The 13812-nt window shown below is 44.7% G+C and overlaps 1 protein-coding gene across 1 annotated transcript in view; it reads left to right on the forward strand.

The window, feature by feature from the left end:
• Positions 1 to 13812, forward strand: part of dip2ba (DIP2 acetate--CoA ligase B (putative)a) — a 45661-nt gene that overhangs the window by 13177 nt on the left and 18672 nt on the right. The window contains exons 2-10 of the mRNA XM_085781880.1: positions 8878 to 8949; positions 10349 to 10504; positions 10604 to 10729; positions 10989 to 11225; positions 11372 to 11500; positions 12288 to 12407; positions 12983 to 13180; positions 13498 to 13589; positions 13677 to 13787. Coding sequence (XP_085638006.1) covers positions 8878 to 8949; positions 10349 to 10504; positions 10604 to 10729; positions 10989 to 11225; positions 11372 to 11500; positions 12288 to 12407; positions 12983 to 13180; positions 13498 to 13589; positions 13677 to 13787 — 1241 coding nt within the window. The remainder of the gene's footprint in view (positions 1 to 8877; positions 8950 to 10348; positions 10505 to 10603; positions 10730 to 10988; positions 11226 to 11371; positions 11501 to 12287; positions 12408 to 12982; positions 13181 to 13497; positions 13590 to 13676; positions 13788 to 13812) is intronic.

The raw sequence follows: 13812 nt of genomic DNA on the forward strand, positions 1-13812 counted from the left end.
ATTTTCTTGGCAAAAATAACTTGCCAGGATGCTGACCGGCGTCCAGTCTGATGAATTGTTGCTCGCTGTTCGTTCGCAGTGTGGGCATGATCTTAATTTTGATCTGACCGCGGCCAACACAATTGAGCTGAAGTGTTTTTTTTCCCCCGTACAGGAAGATCTGATTTGAAACAAAGGCGATTAGGCGCTTTACTCAGGCGGGGATGAACTGGTCTGCAAGTTTATGTGTGTGGTTAAAAGTGTGTGCCCATGATTCTCGGGCATGGTGTTTGTAAGGCTTTTTACACTTTCGGGCTTTACTGTCTTGATACGAATACAGACACTTTGCTGTGAATGTATGTGTTTCTGCATCACAAGCTGCTGCTTCTTTGCTTTTTTCTCTTTGTCTCTAATCCAATTTACCGTGTCAGTGCAGGCGGTGATATTCACATTGTGATGCCAGTTATCAGCAAAATATTCTACCGAGATCAGTATACGTCACAGCGTCAAATTGTGAAGATGTATTCCACAACTGATAGGCACAAGGAAATCAAATAGGGCTGATGCTGCCAGCTATGGAAACTACTCTCTCTTTAATTTTCATTTTCAATCTCCTAGGCCTAACCCTAATTTCTTCATGCCTCCTCCTTTGTATGTAGTTTACCGGTACGTTTGTTTGACCAAAAACTGACCACAATTTTTGTTTCCTATCTTGATCCTGTCAAGAGAAATTACACAGTCCCTAGTTTTTCCTCAGCTGGCCAGTTGATTTCTACACCCAACCAGATATCACCTCATCCTCCCTGTCTGTCTGAAAACCCCCACATGGACTCCCTGGGTCCCAGAGGGATAGGAGGTCTGCTTTTTGCAGTGGAAAACATTGGCTTTGGAGGTGGGAGGCCTTTGCACAACGGTTTGAATCACAACCCAGACATGCGGAAAATACCCAGATACCCTGTGATATCTAATAGCTCTGATTCAGCCACTGATACAACAAGAATAAAAGGCACCTGCACACCTACACAATCCTAAGGGTCCTAATTATCAAGCCCAGTATACATCAACCAACCGTATAGTGACTGGTGATTCCCTTTGTTTTGTTTTTTTTAACTAAAATTGTTCCATCGGCACATTTCATTAATGTTTCACAAATGCAAAGTAGAGTACACAATGATAAGCTGGCAAAATAACCAAACCAAACCAACATTCTTTGTGTTCATGGAGGATATTCATCATTCTCAACAAATCTAGTGATCATTTATTTATTTAGTGTCTGTAAAATGTCAGACACTAGTGGAAAAATCCCATTGCAACTCTCACACAAGCCACAGGGAATCTGAAAAAAGTTGCCATTTATTTCTGTCGCTTGACCCACAGCTAAGTGTTTAATAATATTGATAATAGTACTTAATTATCATGCAAAGGGAGAATATGGAGATTTACTACTTTCCTCTTCCCTGTTTCCATATTTAGCACACGCTCTATGGATATGAGCTCCTACCATGTACTTACTAACTAATGACCAGGTGCAGTGAAATGGACTCGGTGTCACACTCATTCATTTGCATTTCCTGCCGAGCGCTATATAGCCGTGTTCTCAGAACAGCCTGCTCGTTGTTTTTGTGTTTCTGCTCCGAGTCTCTATAAATAAGATCCTGTGGGTGACGTTAGTTCCTCTGCTCTCGGCCCCTGTCTGTGTATGAGTGTATTTACATGTAAATGTGCGCACTGTGGCTGTTTGTGTGAGTATTTCTGTTAGTGCTCGTGCTGCGTGTCCCCACAGTCATCTGCTCACCAGAACCCTATGGACCCGTATCTTTCTTTTCTTTTTTTCTTTTTTTTTTGTTATCTATTTCTCAAGAGACAGTGTTGTAACAGTGTTGCATGTTAGCATCACATTCGTCACAGACAATAAACCACCGATAAACAAAGCCGGCGTTGTGCAGATCAAACCAGTATCACTGGCTCCACGCCCAGCCATGACTTCACAGGGTTAGAAGACAGTCCTACATACCAGACATAGATGCCAGCTTCAGCACAGACATTTTTTTTGTCATCTATGCTTCTCACAAGTGTACATAAATGTCCAGACGGAACGATGTAATCTGTTCTCTTAAATAAGTAATCTCAGATTACAGATTAGGACAGAGCCGAGGATGTGAACACCGGATTCTCACCAATGCGAAACGGAGGTTTTAATTTTTATCACGGCCTGAGAAATGTTGGTAGTTAGTTAGTCTGATTTAAAATGTGTGTTTGTAAACAGTAACCTGTGACATGTCGGTGCCTGTGTGCACATGCACGGAGAGGAACTGAAACTGTGAAGCAAGAGGAAATTGTGGGTGACAGCAGCAGTCGTGTCACTTCCTCCCAGGCTAATCTGCCCGTAGTAATTACAGCAGCTCTCTCAGCTGGGGGGCTAAATATGTGTCTGCAAATAAGGAGGGGATGGTGGTGTGGGGGTGTGGGGGTGTGGGGTGGGTCTACATGTGTTCTTTATATGATGAGATCATATCAGTGTTGTCGACGCATCATTGGCAAAGCAGTGAAAACTGACTCATTATGTGCATTTAACATGAAGATGGGCAGCACATGTTGCTGTAAGAGGCCTAAGAGGCTGATTTTTAAAGCCACTTGGTACACACACCTTGTACCTCTGTGCTTTAAAGGGATAGCTCACCCAAAATTCAAATTTCACTCATTATCTACTCACCCTCATGTCGACTAAGGGCTGGGAGAAGTTTCAGAGTCCTCCATGCCTTCTCTGAGTAACAGCGGGGTCCGCGCAGCACTGCATGTCCATATGACGGTTGTGAATGGGGCTCACTTTTCTTCGTCCAAAAAGACACACCAAAAAACATCCAAATACCTCCATGCTGCTCGTATGTAATGTCCCTCTTGTATTGAAGCCCCGACATGAGAAATTGTTCCGAAAAAAAATTAAATAAGTCTATATTTTAAGCTTGTTTGTAGCGGAAGCTCCCAGTGTCTCAGTTCACTGCTCTTCCTGTGAGATTTGCACTGACCGGCGGAACAATTTCTCATGTCGGGGCTTCAATACAAGAGGGACATTACATACGAGCAGTATGGAGGTATTTGGATGTTTTTTGGTGTGTCTTTTTGGACAAAGAAAAGTGAGCCCCATTCACAACCATCATATGGACAAATACTGCTGCGCGGAGCCCCCTCCCAGCCCTTACTCGACATGAGGGTGGGTAGATAATGAGTGAAATTAGAATTTTGGGTGAACTATCCCTTTAATGTACTGACTACAAGCATTGACTGTCGCTTGATTGTTCCTGTGTGTATGTTGTGGTGTGTACATGTTGGTGGATGGACAGACTCTCTCCTGTCTGCCATCATCAACTATTAGCTCTTTCTTCTGTCATAGATTAGGAAACATTAGCCCGGCGCTGACCTCCGACTGTTTTTCAATTCTGTTTGAGACCCGCTGGAAGCTCGACTGACGCCTCGATTTCATTGCCTTTGTGCATTTTTAAGTTCTCCCGTGTTTTCATTATCTGGTCCCTGGGTTGCGGCGGGAAGAAACATGCTCATGTGCTGCCTGCTGTCTTCATCTCTAACCCAGGGTGCTTCCTCTATACTTAAAAAACAACTGGCGGCACTTTCACACTTGCTTTTCTTGCTTTTTGAAACTGCCAACGGGGTTTTTCATTTAAGAAAATGTGCTTTGACAGAAGACAGATGGAAAACTTTGGCATTAAAAAGTGCTTGACTAAGCCTCTCGGGCTGAGGGGAGCATTTTCCAAAATTGGGAATAGTTTTCATGAGCCATCTAATATCAGATAAGAAGAAAAAAGACTGTGACACAGTATGAAAGCTGGCAGCATGTGTGGCTCTGATTTTGAAGAATAGCTGTGGAGCAGTGAGCACACTGGATTTATTGTTGCTGCCTTAAGTAAATGCCTGGGACTTGCACCTAAGTGTCATTTTCTTAATAGTGGCAAATTAAACTGTTTGTTCAAATTATCAACAAAAACTCATCACGATCCTTTTAAGTCATCTTTTAATTCCAATATTCATTATTCCACTCATGCATATTCCCTCCATGCAGTGTGTTTTTATAACCCTAGCCTTGGCCTTTCCTTCCCTGTGTAGCTACTTCCATCATGTCGCTATTAACTCATCTGTTATTCACAGCTGATGTGGTGACTGTGTTCCTCTTAAGGTTTGTTCCAGAAGGCCACACTCGCTCTATTGTTATTAGTAACCCGAGAAACAAAATGTTTGTGTGTGGCAGCCACAATCAGTGAGTCAGATGACTCAACATGGACATCAGTCTTTAAGTGACATGGCTGAAGAACAGCTTGTACCTTTTCTTGGGTTCCTTAAATGTGAGCCGTAGTCAGTTTGTTGTGAGCTTGGAGGAGGATCTCTGTTTTTTTGATGGCTATATGGAGAAATGGGCGTAATAGCCACTTCCCATAAAGATCTCATTGTTAAGATTTAATGACAAATGGGGCCACAGAGGCATTAGACTTCATCCTGTTGTTCACTGATATTATAGATCCACAACTGAAGCACTATAAACAGTCGATGCTTTAGGCAGCAGCAGTGGTTGACTTGATTCAACTCCAGACATTTAGGAAAATGAGTCACATTCACATCATGTATCTTCGACCTCAATCATGAACACACTGGCCTCCTGTTGTAATTACAAGTCAGATGTCAGGAATCTCTGATGGCAACAGCATCTCGTACTTGGTGTAAAAGTGTGAGTGAAGTCATCAACACCCCAAAAGGAGGATTTCCTGTGCCTCCACTTCACCTACATGAATTACACCGAAGACTAAATTTATATATTATTTCTTGGAACACTTTTATTAATGATATTTATAACAACATTCAATGAAAATGATAAAAAAAAACGTTTAGAAGAATGTTTGTTTGTGGTTTACAGAGGAAAGCAAAGGCTGACACAGTTTCACACCTTAAATAATAGAGACGGCAAATTCAAAAGCACAAAGAAAAAAAAACCCCAATAAAAGCCTTTTTAATACATACACAGGGTTCTTACGGATCCTTAAAAAGTCTTAAAAGGCATTGAATCCATTAATCTAAAAACAAGGCCTTAATTGGCATTAAAATGTCTTAAATCAATTTTTCAAAAGTCTTAAAAATGTTAACACATGGTAAGTGGTATTTTATGGTTGTAATTAGTCTCAAATCTCAAAATAATTGGTAACATTCCGACATAGAGAAATTAGTGGCGGCCGTCACTGCTAAATTTCTCACCGCCACCAGCTCCCGAGTCAGTGTTTTGTTTTGTTTTTCCGGACTTTTTATGCATTTATTTTGGAAGGACAGCTGGAAAGAGACAGAATCCAATATTCATGTGTCACTTTACCTTGGATCACATAGGAAAGTGGGTAAAATTGTCCCTAACCCTATGTAATTGATGTGGGTTTTTTTTTTCTTTTTTTCTGCATTTGTGTTTATTATGAAGTCGGTCTTAAATTTCATTTCAAGTGGCTTTAAAAAAGTCTTAAAAAGTCTTAAATTTAACTTGGCTTTAGCTGTAGGAACCCTGATACATGTTATGTTCTTATATTTTTCAATCTGTAGAGAACATCCGCACAACTCTAAAAAAAGTGTTGACAGGTCCAGGTGCACGGTAAAACAATGTCACAAAAATAGCCGACACTCAGGTAACAAAATAATAGCTCTCAACCATCCTCAGCGTCTGTTCTTATTGTGCGAGCTCTTATAATATGTGCATGAAATGATGCACAATACAGAGATAAAGCAAAGATGAGCTGCACAAACAGAAAACGCTGTAATGTGGCGGATCAGTAAATGAGAACTCTGTACAGATTAAAACTGAAGTGGTCAGAATGACTGCATGCACGACTTCTACTGTAAAACCCCCTTTAAGTCAGAATGCACTTAAGCTCGCCATAATTATTGATGTAAAACCCTGTGTGTGTCTGTGCATGTGTGTTTTTATAGCGGCTGTGACCCTGTGCTGTCATTTGTGACAGGATCAGCCCTCTGCCTGACCCATCCCGGGGGTCAGAGGTCAAAGTACCAGTTCAAAGGAAGACTTGTGCCGTCACTGTCATCTTCATTGAGCTCTGAAAACGGCCTGTTTACACCGCCATCCTCATCAATACACCCTTAAACAGCCGGGTTGACTGGAGCGGAGGATTATGATGATTGCTTATGAAAAAACCAGATGACCTTTGTCCCTTGCAGTTACCGCATGTAAGAGACATGTTTATGTTTTTTCGGACATGTTACTGAGCTGAGCGGGTTCCACGGCGACGAGCCTGGACGATAAAATGTACACGCGCAGACCTGGTTTGACACACTGACACACATCTGACAGGGCAGGGCCTGAAATGCCACTCTCACTCAGGGCTCGCTCAGCATTCATTCCTGTGTGTTACTGTAGCGCCCTTTAACCTGCACCAGCTGTGTACACACACACATATACACACACACACACACACACACACACACATACATTCACTTCCTGCACCTCAGGGGAGTTTCTGGCCAGTGAGCTCGCTCTCCTGGCCAGTTGGCCCTCTCTGTTAGTATGGCGCTCTCCAATCAGCACATTCCTCTTTCTCTAGACAGACACTGGGAGACGATTTTGGCAGTGCACACACAGGGTGGGGTAACGCTCATATCCTGTCCCCTGACCTCAGATTACACACACACACACACACACACACAGTTACTGTACTGTTTTGCTCCTGCTCGCACTCAAAACACCACATTCTTGCTCTCTAAACATACAGCTTTTCCTCTGTTTTGAAGCAGCTGTCACAGTCACTCTCTCAACCCCCCGAGCCCCTCAGTGTCTCTCTGCCCACTGCCAGCCACAGAGCCAGTGCGGTCGTGCCAGTCTGAGCCTGTTGTTATGTCCCCACACCAGTACAGACTCTCCTCTGTCTGTGTTAATGACCTCCATCCCTCCCTTCCTCCCTCCCTCCCTCCCTCCCTCCCTCCACCGGCCCCGACTCGGGCACACCAGGACTGGGTTTGACAGGAGCCCGTCTCCGACAACAATGACGCTCCAGTCCACTACAATCAATTTGCTGTTGATTGCTGTGCTTGTGTATCTGTCTGTGAGTGTTTCCTCTATATCAACAGGCCCGTGGCATGCCTACGGGAAGGAGAAACAAAGAGAGAGAGACTAAAACACGCATTTGCTGCTGTGTTTTTCATCCCAGCTAGAGTTCGGGGCCAGTGTGCTTATCCAGGCATGAAGTCAGAGCTGAATGCCGGCCACCCCATTTGAGCTTTTTTTTTACGCAGGGAATGACAAAGCACACAGCACTCAATCACACACTGCCTCACGCTGTAAAAAAAAAAAAAAAAAACGGTCTCGGACTTTGTTTTGCTGACTTTTTTCTCTGTGAATGTTGCGCACTCCTTCTATTCCCTCCCTCTTCCCCCTGTTTCTCATGATTTCACAGTGTTGTGAAACCTCTAGAGTCTTCTGTTTGGGAAGGGTCAGGCATAAAAAAAAAAATAAAAAAAAATCTGCAACCCATACTGGTAATCTACATACACGGTCCTGAGGGAAACATCTTCCTCTCTGATTCTGTTGTTTATCCAGGCGAACGGCACACACACACACACACCCGTGGATACTGACCCAAAGTGTGAGAAAGCATTAAGACACAACACAGAATCTGAGTCACGCATGGGACTCCCCACCCAGCGCCGGCTTATCCAGCCCACCACCCTCAAATCTGGTGTTGAACTCTGGCTCCCCCTCCTCTTTCGCTACAGTTTCTTTCCATTGTTGTTTCATACACATCCACCACTGCCTCTCACTTCGTGCTTATCAACCCCCGCCCCCCCCCCATCCCATCCCCAAACTTCTCTTCCCCTCTCACTCCAACTTCTACCCTCTCCCTCTTTCCATTGTTTTTGATTAGCTCCTTTCTCTCCTCCTCTCAATAGGTTGGGTGAGGGTCTCTCCTCATTGTCACTGCTCAGTGTGGAGGAGGTGTCAGGGGACTGAGACTACGCAGTCCTTTGGCTCAGTGCACTTGACATAGCGTACAGTGTTATCGCTGGATATAGAGGAAGGGGAATAACTGTGAGTGTGGGAGACTGCAGGAGGGAGAGATTTGTTTGTGTGTTCAAGGGGAGTGCGCTGCGCATGCATGTTAGCTGGACTGGATCGGGCGTGTCCTGGCTGCATGCATGTTTGACAGACTGTGTGCTTTTGGGGGGGGGGTCCCAGTTAAGTGGACTTTGTCCCTGCCGCTGTCGCTCTCTAACAAACTCTGGTAGCGTTTGGGAGGCCTGCCAGTCCAAGGCCGAACGAGGAAGGGGTGGTGCTGGTGCTGGGAGTACAGTGGGAAAAAGAGGGGGAGGTGGAGGAGATAAATGGCCGAGTCCCATGTGAAACTTGCTCACATGGCTTCCTCTTTGCTCTGCTTACCATCCCGACTGTTCCCGATAGCCTTCACTTTTGCCATTGTTCTGTGCCTGGCACGGTTATCTCATAGTTGCTGTAATCATATTTGGGTTTCATAGCCAGGGTTAGGAGGTTTTTTTTTGTTTTTGTTTCTTGTGCTCTCATCATCATGTTTGTTCACCGGGGCTAATGTAAGGCCAAACAATGGTGTTATCTCCTTGCCTTGTTGTAAATGGACTGAGCCGTCAACATGTGGAGTTCAGTAGATTTGGTTTAAAGAGGATTATTATTATGACTCAACCCCTGCAAATGTATTAGCTAAAGCAGGGGGCTTGTGTGTGTGTGTGTGTGTGTGTGTCAGTCAGAGGATAATTGTGTGTACTTCATCTGGTTTATGTTTGTGTTTGTGTGTGTGTGTGTGTTTGGAGGTATCTGGTGTTTGTGTGGTAATTCCTGCCAACATAACGGTGTGGTGTCGCTGTGCTCTCTCCTAGGTGACATCACACAGAAGGGCTACGAGAAGAAGAGAGCCAAGCTGCTGGCCTCCTACATCCCCAAACTGTCAAGTAAGATCATCTCCTCTTCTTCTGCCATAAGCGTTTCCCCCCATCCCGACCCTCTGTCATCATTCTTGGTGTCTGCCACTCGGAAACTCAGAGTAATTGCATCAGAGGAACTCATCAAGTCATCAGTGTTTTCAGTACTGGAAGTTACAACTCAGGTGGTTCTTCCCCATTTGTCTCTGGAGAACCTGAACTGAGAATACGCAGATTTGTGTTATGTGTGTTTTTAATGGGGGATGTGTATCTTTATAGCTCCATAAAAAGCAACTTCACTTGTCCACTGTGTGACTGTAATTTTCTTTGTCTTGAGTTGTGTCCAAAAGAATTCCTGGCTTTCTGTGGCACTCTAGTGGCCAAAATGTGAACTGCACAGGTGATAACCAAGCGTACAGTAAAATCTAAACCACTTCTCTAATAACAGCACATAATGTTTCAAATCTCCACAATAAAAAAAAAAAACACTGCTTGTGCTGTCATCCGTCAAACCGTGGACACAGCTTCCTGTAGGTTTACCGTCACTCACAACCATAGGGAAGTACCAGAGTTTCGAGTATCACTATGAGCCAGTCACCTCTGTCCTCATTGGTTTGCTGCTGATCCACTCGGTTTCTCTCAGTCAGCTGCCCCCACATGAGGGTGTGGTGTTTCCTCTTGAAGAGTTGCACCACTTTTAACACTGACCTGAAAAAATCCATCTCGAAGTGTCAGTGGAAGCTTAAATTAAAAAGTGGAATACTTGACTTCCCTTCCTTATATTTAACCTTGTGTTGTTTTTGACTTCAGCTAACACATGATACTCGTTTCACGGAGCGGTTACGCGCACACGGGGGCATTTAAAAAAAGGACTAAATCAAATTAAAACTCAAATCCAATTCCTATGGATGTCAGTGGGCTGTGATTTGTGTTGTATTGTGGTCAGTTTGCCCTGAATGTCAAAGCACACACTGGGAAGCTTTGAAGCTCCAAAGGTCACCTCCTGCTCCTCCGCCCGTCCCCTCAGGTCTCCTCATCCCTCCAAACCATCCGCCTCTAAAGGGACTCAGGTCCTCTGGGAAGAGAAGACAGTTGACTAAAAATATATTTGCTTGAATCTAACCTAGTTTCATGTACTCTGTTAACAGTACAAGTTACGTCAGTCAAGTACATGTCCTTATTTCACTTCAGGTTCAGAGGCTCTGTAGCGAGGTTATATTTAGGGAGCTTCTGGGAGAATCATATAATATTAATGCCTACATGTAGCTGTAATGGTATTATGTAAAACAAGAGTGTGCTCTGTTTGTGTGTGTACAACTCCACTAGAAGCTCATATGCGGTTGTTGTTGTGTTTTAAGAGTTTTTTTTTATTAATGGTGTCCTTCATGAGTTTTTATTGATGTTGTACTTCCCTGCCTCTGCTCTGCAGATGCAGATCTGTCTCTGCCAGATGTGCAGCTCTCCCCAGGCCACAGTGCCGACCCCAGCCCGAGTCCCGAGGCCCCGGGCCCCTCCACCTCGTCGGCCTCCCGACACCACCGTGCGCACCGCAGTGGAGGCGCCAGGGATGATCGTTACAGATCGGGTAAAATCATAAAACACCTTAAATAAACAAATATAAAATCAGCCTATCTTCTGACCTTGTAATATATTTTTTCTTTGTTTGCTCTTACTCTTTCTGCAGACATCCATACAGAGGCTGTGCAGGCAGCACTGGCCAAACACAAAGAAGAGAAGATGGCACTGCCCATGCCAACCAAGAGACGCTCAGCTTTTGTCCAGTCTCCCATAGACACCTGCACACCTCCAGGTAAACTGCCTCTCTGTGTCATGATTATGGATCCTGCTTTTCAATCAGAAAAAATTGCCTAATTTTCTCTGTACGGCAAACGTCCTTACTACTGAAGTTCCCTGGAGCGAGTCTATAACCCGACCATCTGCAGGACAGAATCATAAATATGTTCCCTGGGGCTGAATAAAGTGAAAAAAAAATCTTAAGCGGCTGAAGGAATGAGCCAGGATCAGAGAACAATGCTCCATTTATGTGTGTTTCTTTCTCTGTACATCAGACACGTCTTCTGCATCAGAGGACGAGGGCTCACTGCGCAGAAAGGCTGCTCTCAGCGCAGTGCTGGCCCAGAGCCTGCAGAGCCCCGATTACTGGATCAACCGTTCCGTCCAAAGCTCCTCCACCTCCTCATCTGCTTCCTCCACCCTCTCCCATGGAGAGCCCAAGACCCAACCACAGCCTCAGCTTCAGCCTGCTGCTTCTGTATTGGCTGACGTACTGGCACACACACGCATCGGTAAACCTCTCTGACAAACAGCTCCAGAGTTAACACCTATACAGCGTAACAGTGGTGGTTGACTGTTGTTTTTCTTCATGAGGCTAATTTTCCTCCTCCTCCTCCTCCTCCTCCTCCTCCTCCTCCTCCTCCTCCTCCTCCTCCAGAAAACAGTGTTCCTCCAGATGTGACAACTTCCACTCCCCAGGATAGAGGGTCCAGGGTGGACCTGCCCCCGGCGGTCAGGGGCATGAGCCGCGGACAGAGCCGCTCCAGCATGCTTGATACTGCCGACGGTACACTCACACTCACACTCACACAAACCAGGATGTGTAGAAATGTGCGGGGGGGAAAAAAATCAGTAGTTTTTTTCAGATCCTGAAATGCGATGACCTCGGCCACTGTCCTTTTGGTTCCTGCTTCAGATCGGGAGGTTGAACCATTTGCATGTTCTGATCATGGGAGTGACATTTTCTGTTTTGCATTGACTGCTTGACTCACTTAATCGTAGTGACACAAATGATTGGAGTGTGTTCAAATCAGTAAACGATCAACCCGTGCTCTTCCCAAGTCGCCTTCAACATCATCCTCATTCCAGTGTGTGGTGAATGCTGCTAATGACAGATATTTTGTGTTTTTTCTTTTGGGTCCACTAATCCTGTCCCTGTCTTGCAATTCATTTAAAAAAGGAAAAAGAAAAGGTAATATAAATCGAAATCGGGGAATGGGAGGGATGCTGAAGAGGCCCAACTCAGCTTGCTTTCCAGCCTGGTGTTTGTCGATCTATCTTTATGTTTGTCTTGTGTTGTAGGTCTAGACGTAGAGAATCCTCTGTATTTGATTACCCTATCGTCCAATCTGTGTCTCTTAGAGTACAAATTTCCCTTTTTTTCCCGAATCCTTCCTGCTGCTGATTCTGGTCCTGAATGTGTGCTAGTGCGTAGGGTCCTGCCTGTATGAGGGTGTGTGATACGGTGGAGATTTGTGTTAGAATAGACCTGCATGTGTGGGGGAGCAGTGTTTCCTTTTGGTTTGCCTGTTTGCATATGTTTGTGACGGTAGTTGTTCTTGGTGTTTGTCCAGGCGTGCCTGTCAACAGCAGGGTGTCCACCAAGATCCAGCAGCTGTTGAATACACTCAAACGGCCCAAAAGACCACCACTCAGCGAATTCTTCCTTGACGACTCTGAGGAAATAGTAGAAGGTGAGACGCACCTTCTCATCAGTAACAGTGGCCATATCAGTTTAAAGACTGGTTCTTTTTTTATGGATAAAGGAGAAATGTCACAAGGATATTCACAGCAGAAAACTTATCATCACATCATATATAATAATAATATCTCACAGTTTGTTGGATTGATGAATGTGTTGCTTAAGTCTGAGTGACTGTGGATGGATGGTATTTCTGATTATTTACATAGTTTGCAGCACAGCCAGAATTACTAGTTATTGCTATTCATGTAGAGGTAATGGAGGCGTAATAGAAAAAAAGTCCAGGCCAAAATGAACTCATTTACCTTTTTGCACTAGCCGGAGAGAACTGCTATTTTAAAACAAGAGTACACACTGGTTGGAAAATACATGCTAATCATCTTGGCTGTAGACTGGTTGGTGACAAGACTGTTTGTTGTGTGGTTACTCAGATCTTTTGGAAAATACCCAGGTGCTTGTGACATATCAGATATGTTGCTCACAGTGTTATTGCAGGATTTCAGCCTCACTAATTGTCTCCTCGCAACATCTACCGGTACTTATCTGCGTCTCCTTTTTGATGATCAGTTCCCCAGCCGGACCCCAACACCCCAAAGCCCGAAGGACGTCAGATCATCCCGGTGAAAGGGGAGCCACTGGGAGTGGTCAGTAACTGGCCTCCTGCCCTGCAGGCCGCCCTGGCCCGCTGGGGGGCCACCCAGGCCAAGAGTCCTGCCCTCACTGCTCTAGACATCACTGGCAAACCCCTCTACACCCTCACATATGGTGAGCAACTACTCGACTCGTGTTTTTTAAATTTTTTTATTCAACTTCTCATTGTGTAAAACCCAAAGATAGATGGTTGCATGTCTAGATCACCGTGTCTAACAAATGTAAATGTGAGGGACATATTTTGCATATGATATTGCTCAGCTCAATTAATTCACTGGCTTGAAAATGATAACAGCTACAGTACATTTCCTCCCTTGTAGTGCTATAGTGGGTTGAGGAGTAAAACCTACCCTCCATCAGTTATGCAATATTAATACGACGAATAACAAACAGGACATTTTAAAGTCATTATTCACTTCCATTCACCACAGGCAAACTATGGAGTCGCAGTCTGAAGTTGGCCTATACACTTCTCAATAAACTTGGCACCAAGACTGAACCTGTCCTGCAACCTGGAGATCGGGTAGGGTCAGGCGTCTGACAGCCCCCCGCTGTGTATGTAAAGTATGAAAGAAAATGAAAAGGAAAGTAAGTCTTTTGTTTTTCTCAGGTGGCGTTGGTGTATCCCAACAGTGACCCCGGCATGTTCTGGGTGGCTTTCTATGGCTGCCTGTTAGCTGAGGTCATCCCTGTGCCCATTGAGGTTCCTCTGTCTCGACAGGTAAAGATGCTGCTGTCATCAAATG

Source organism: Trachurus japonicus, chromosome 7, assembly GCF_045865225.1.
Source record: "Trachurus japonicus isolate A0001 chromosome 7, Traja_1.0".
NCBI lineage: Eukaryota > Metazoa > Chordata > Actinopteri > Carangiformes > Carangidae > Trachurus > Trachurus japonicus.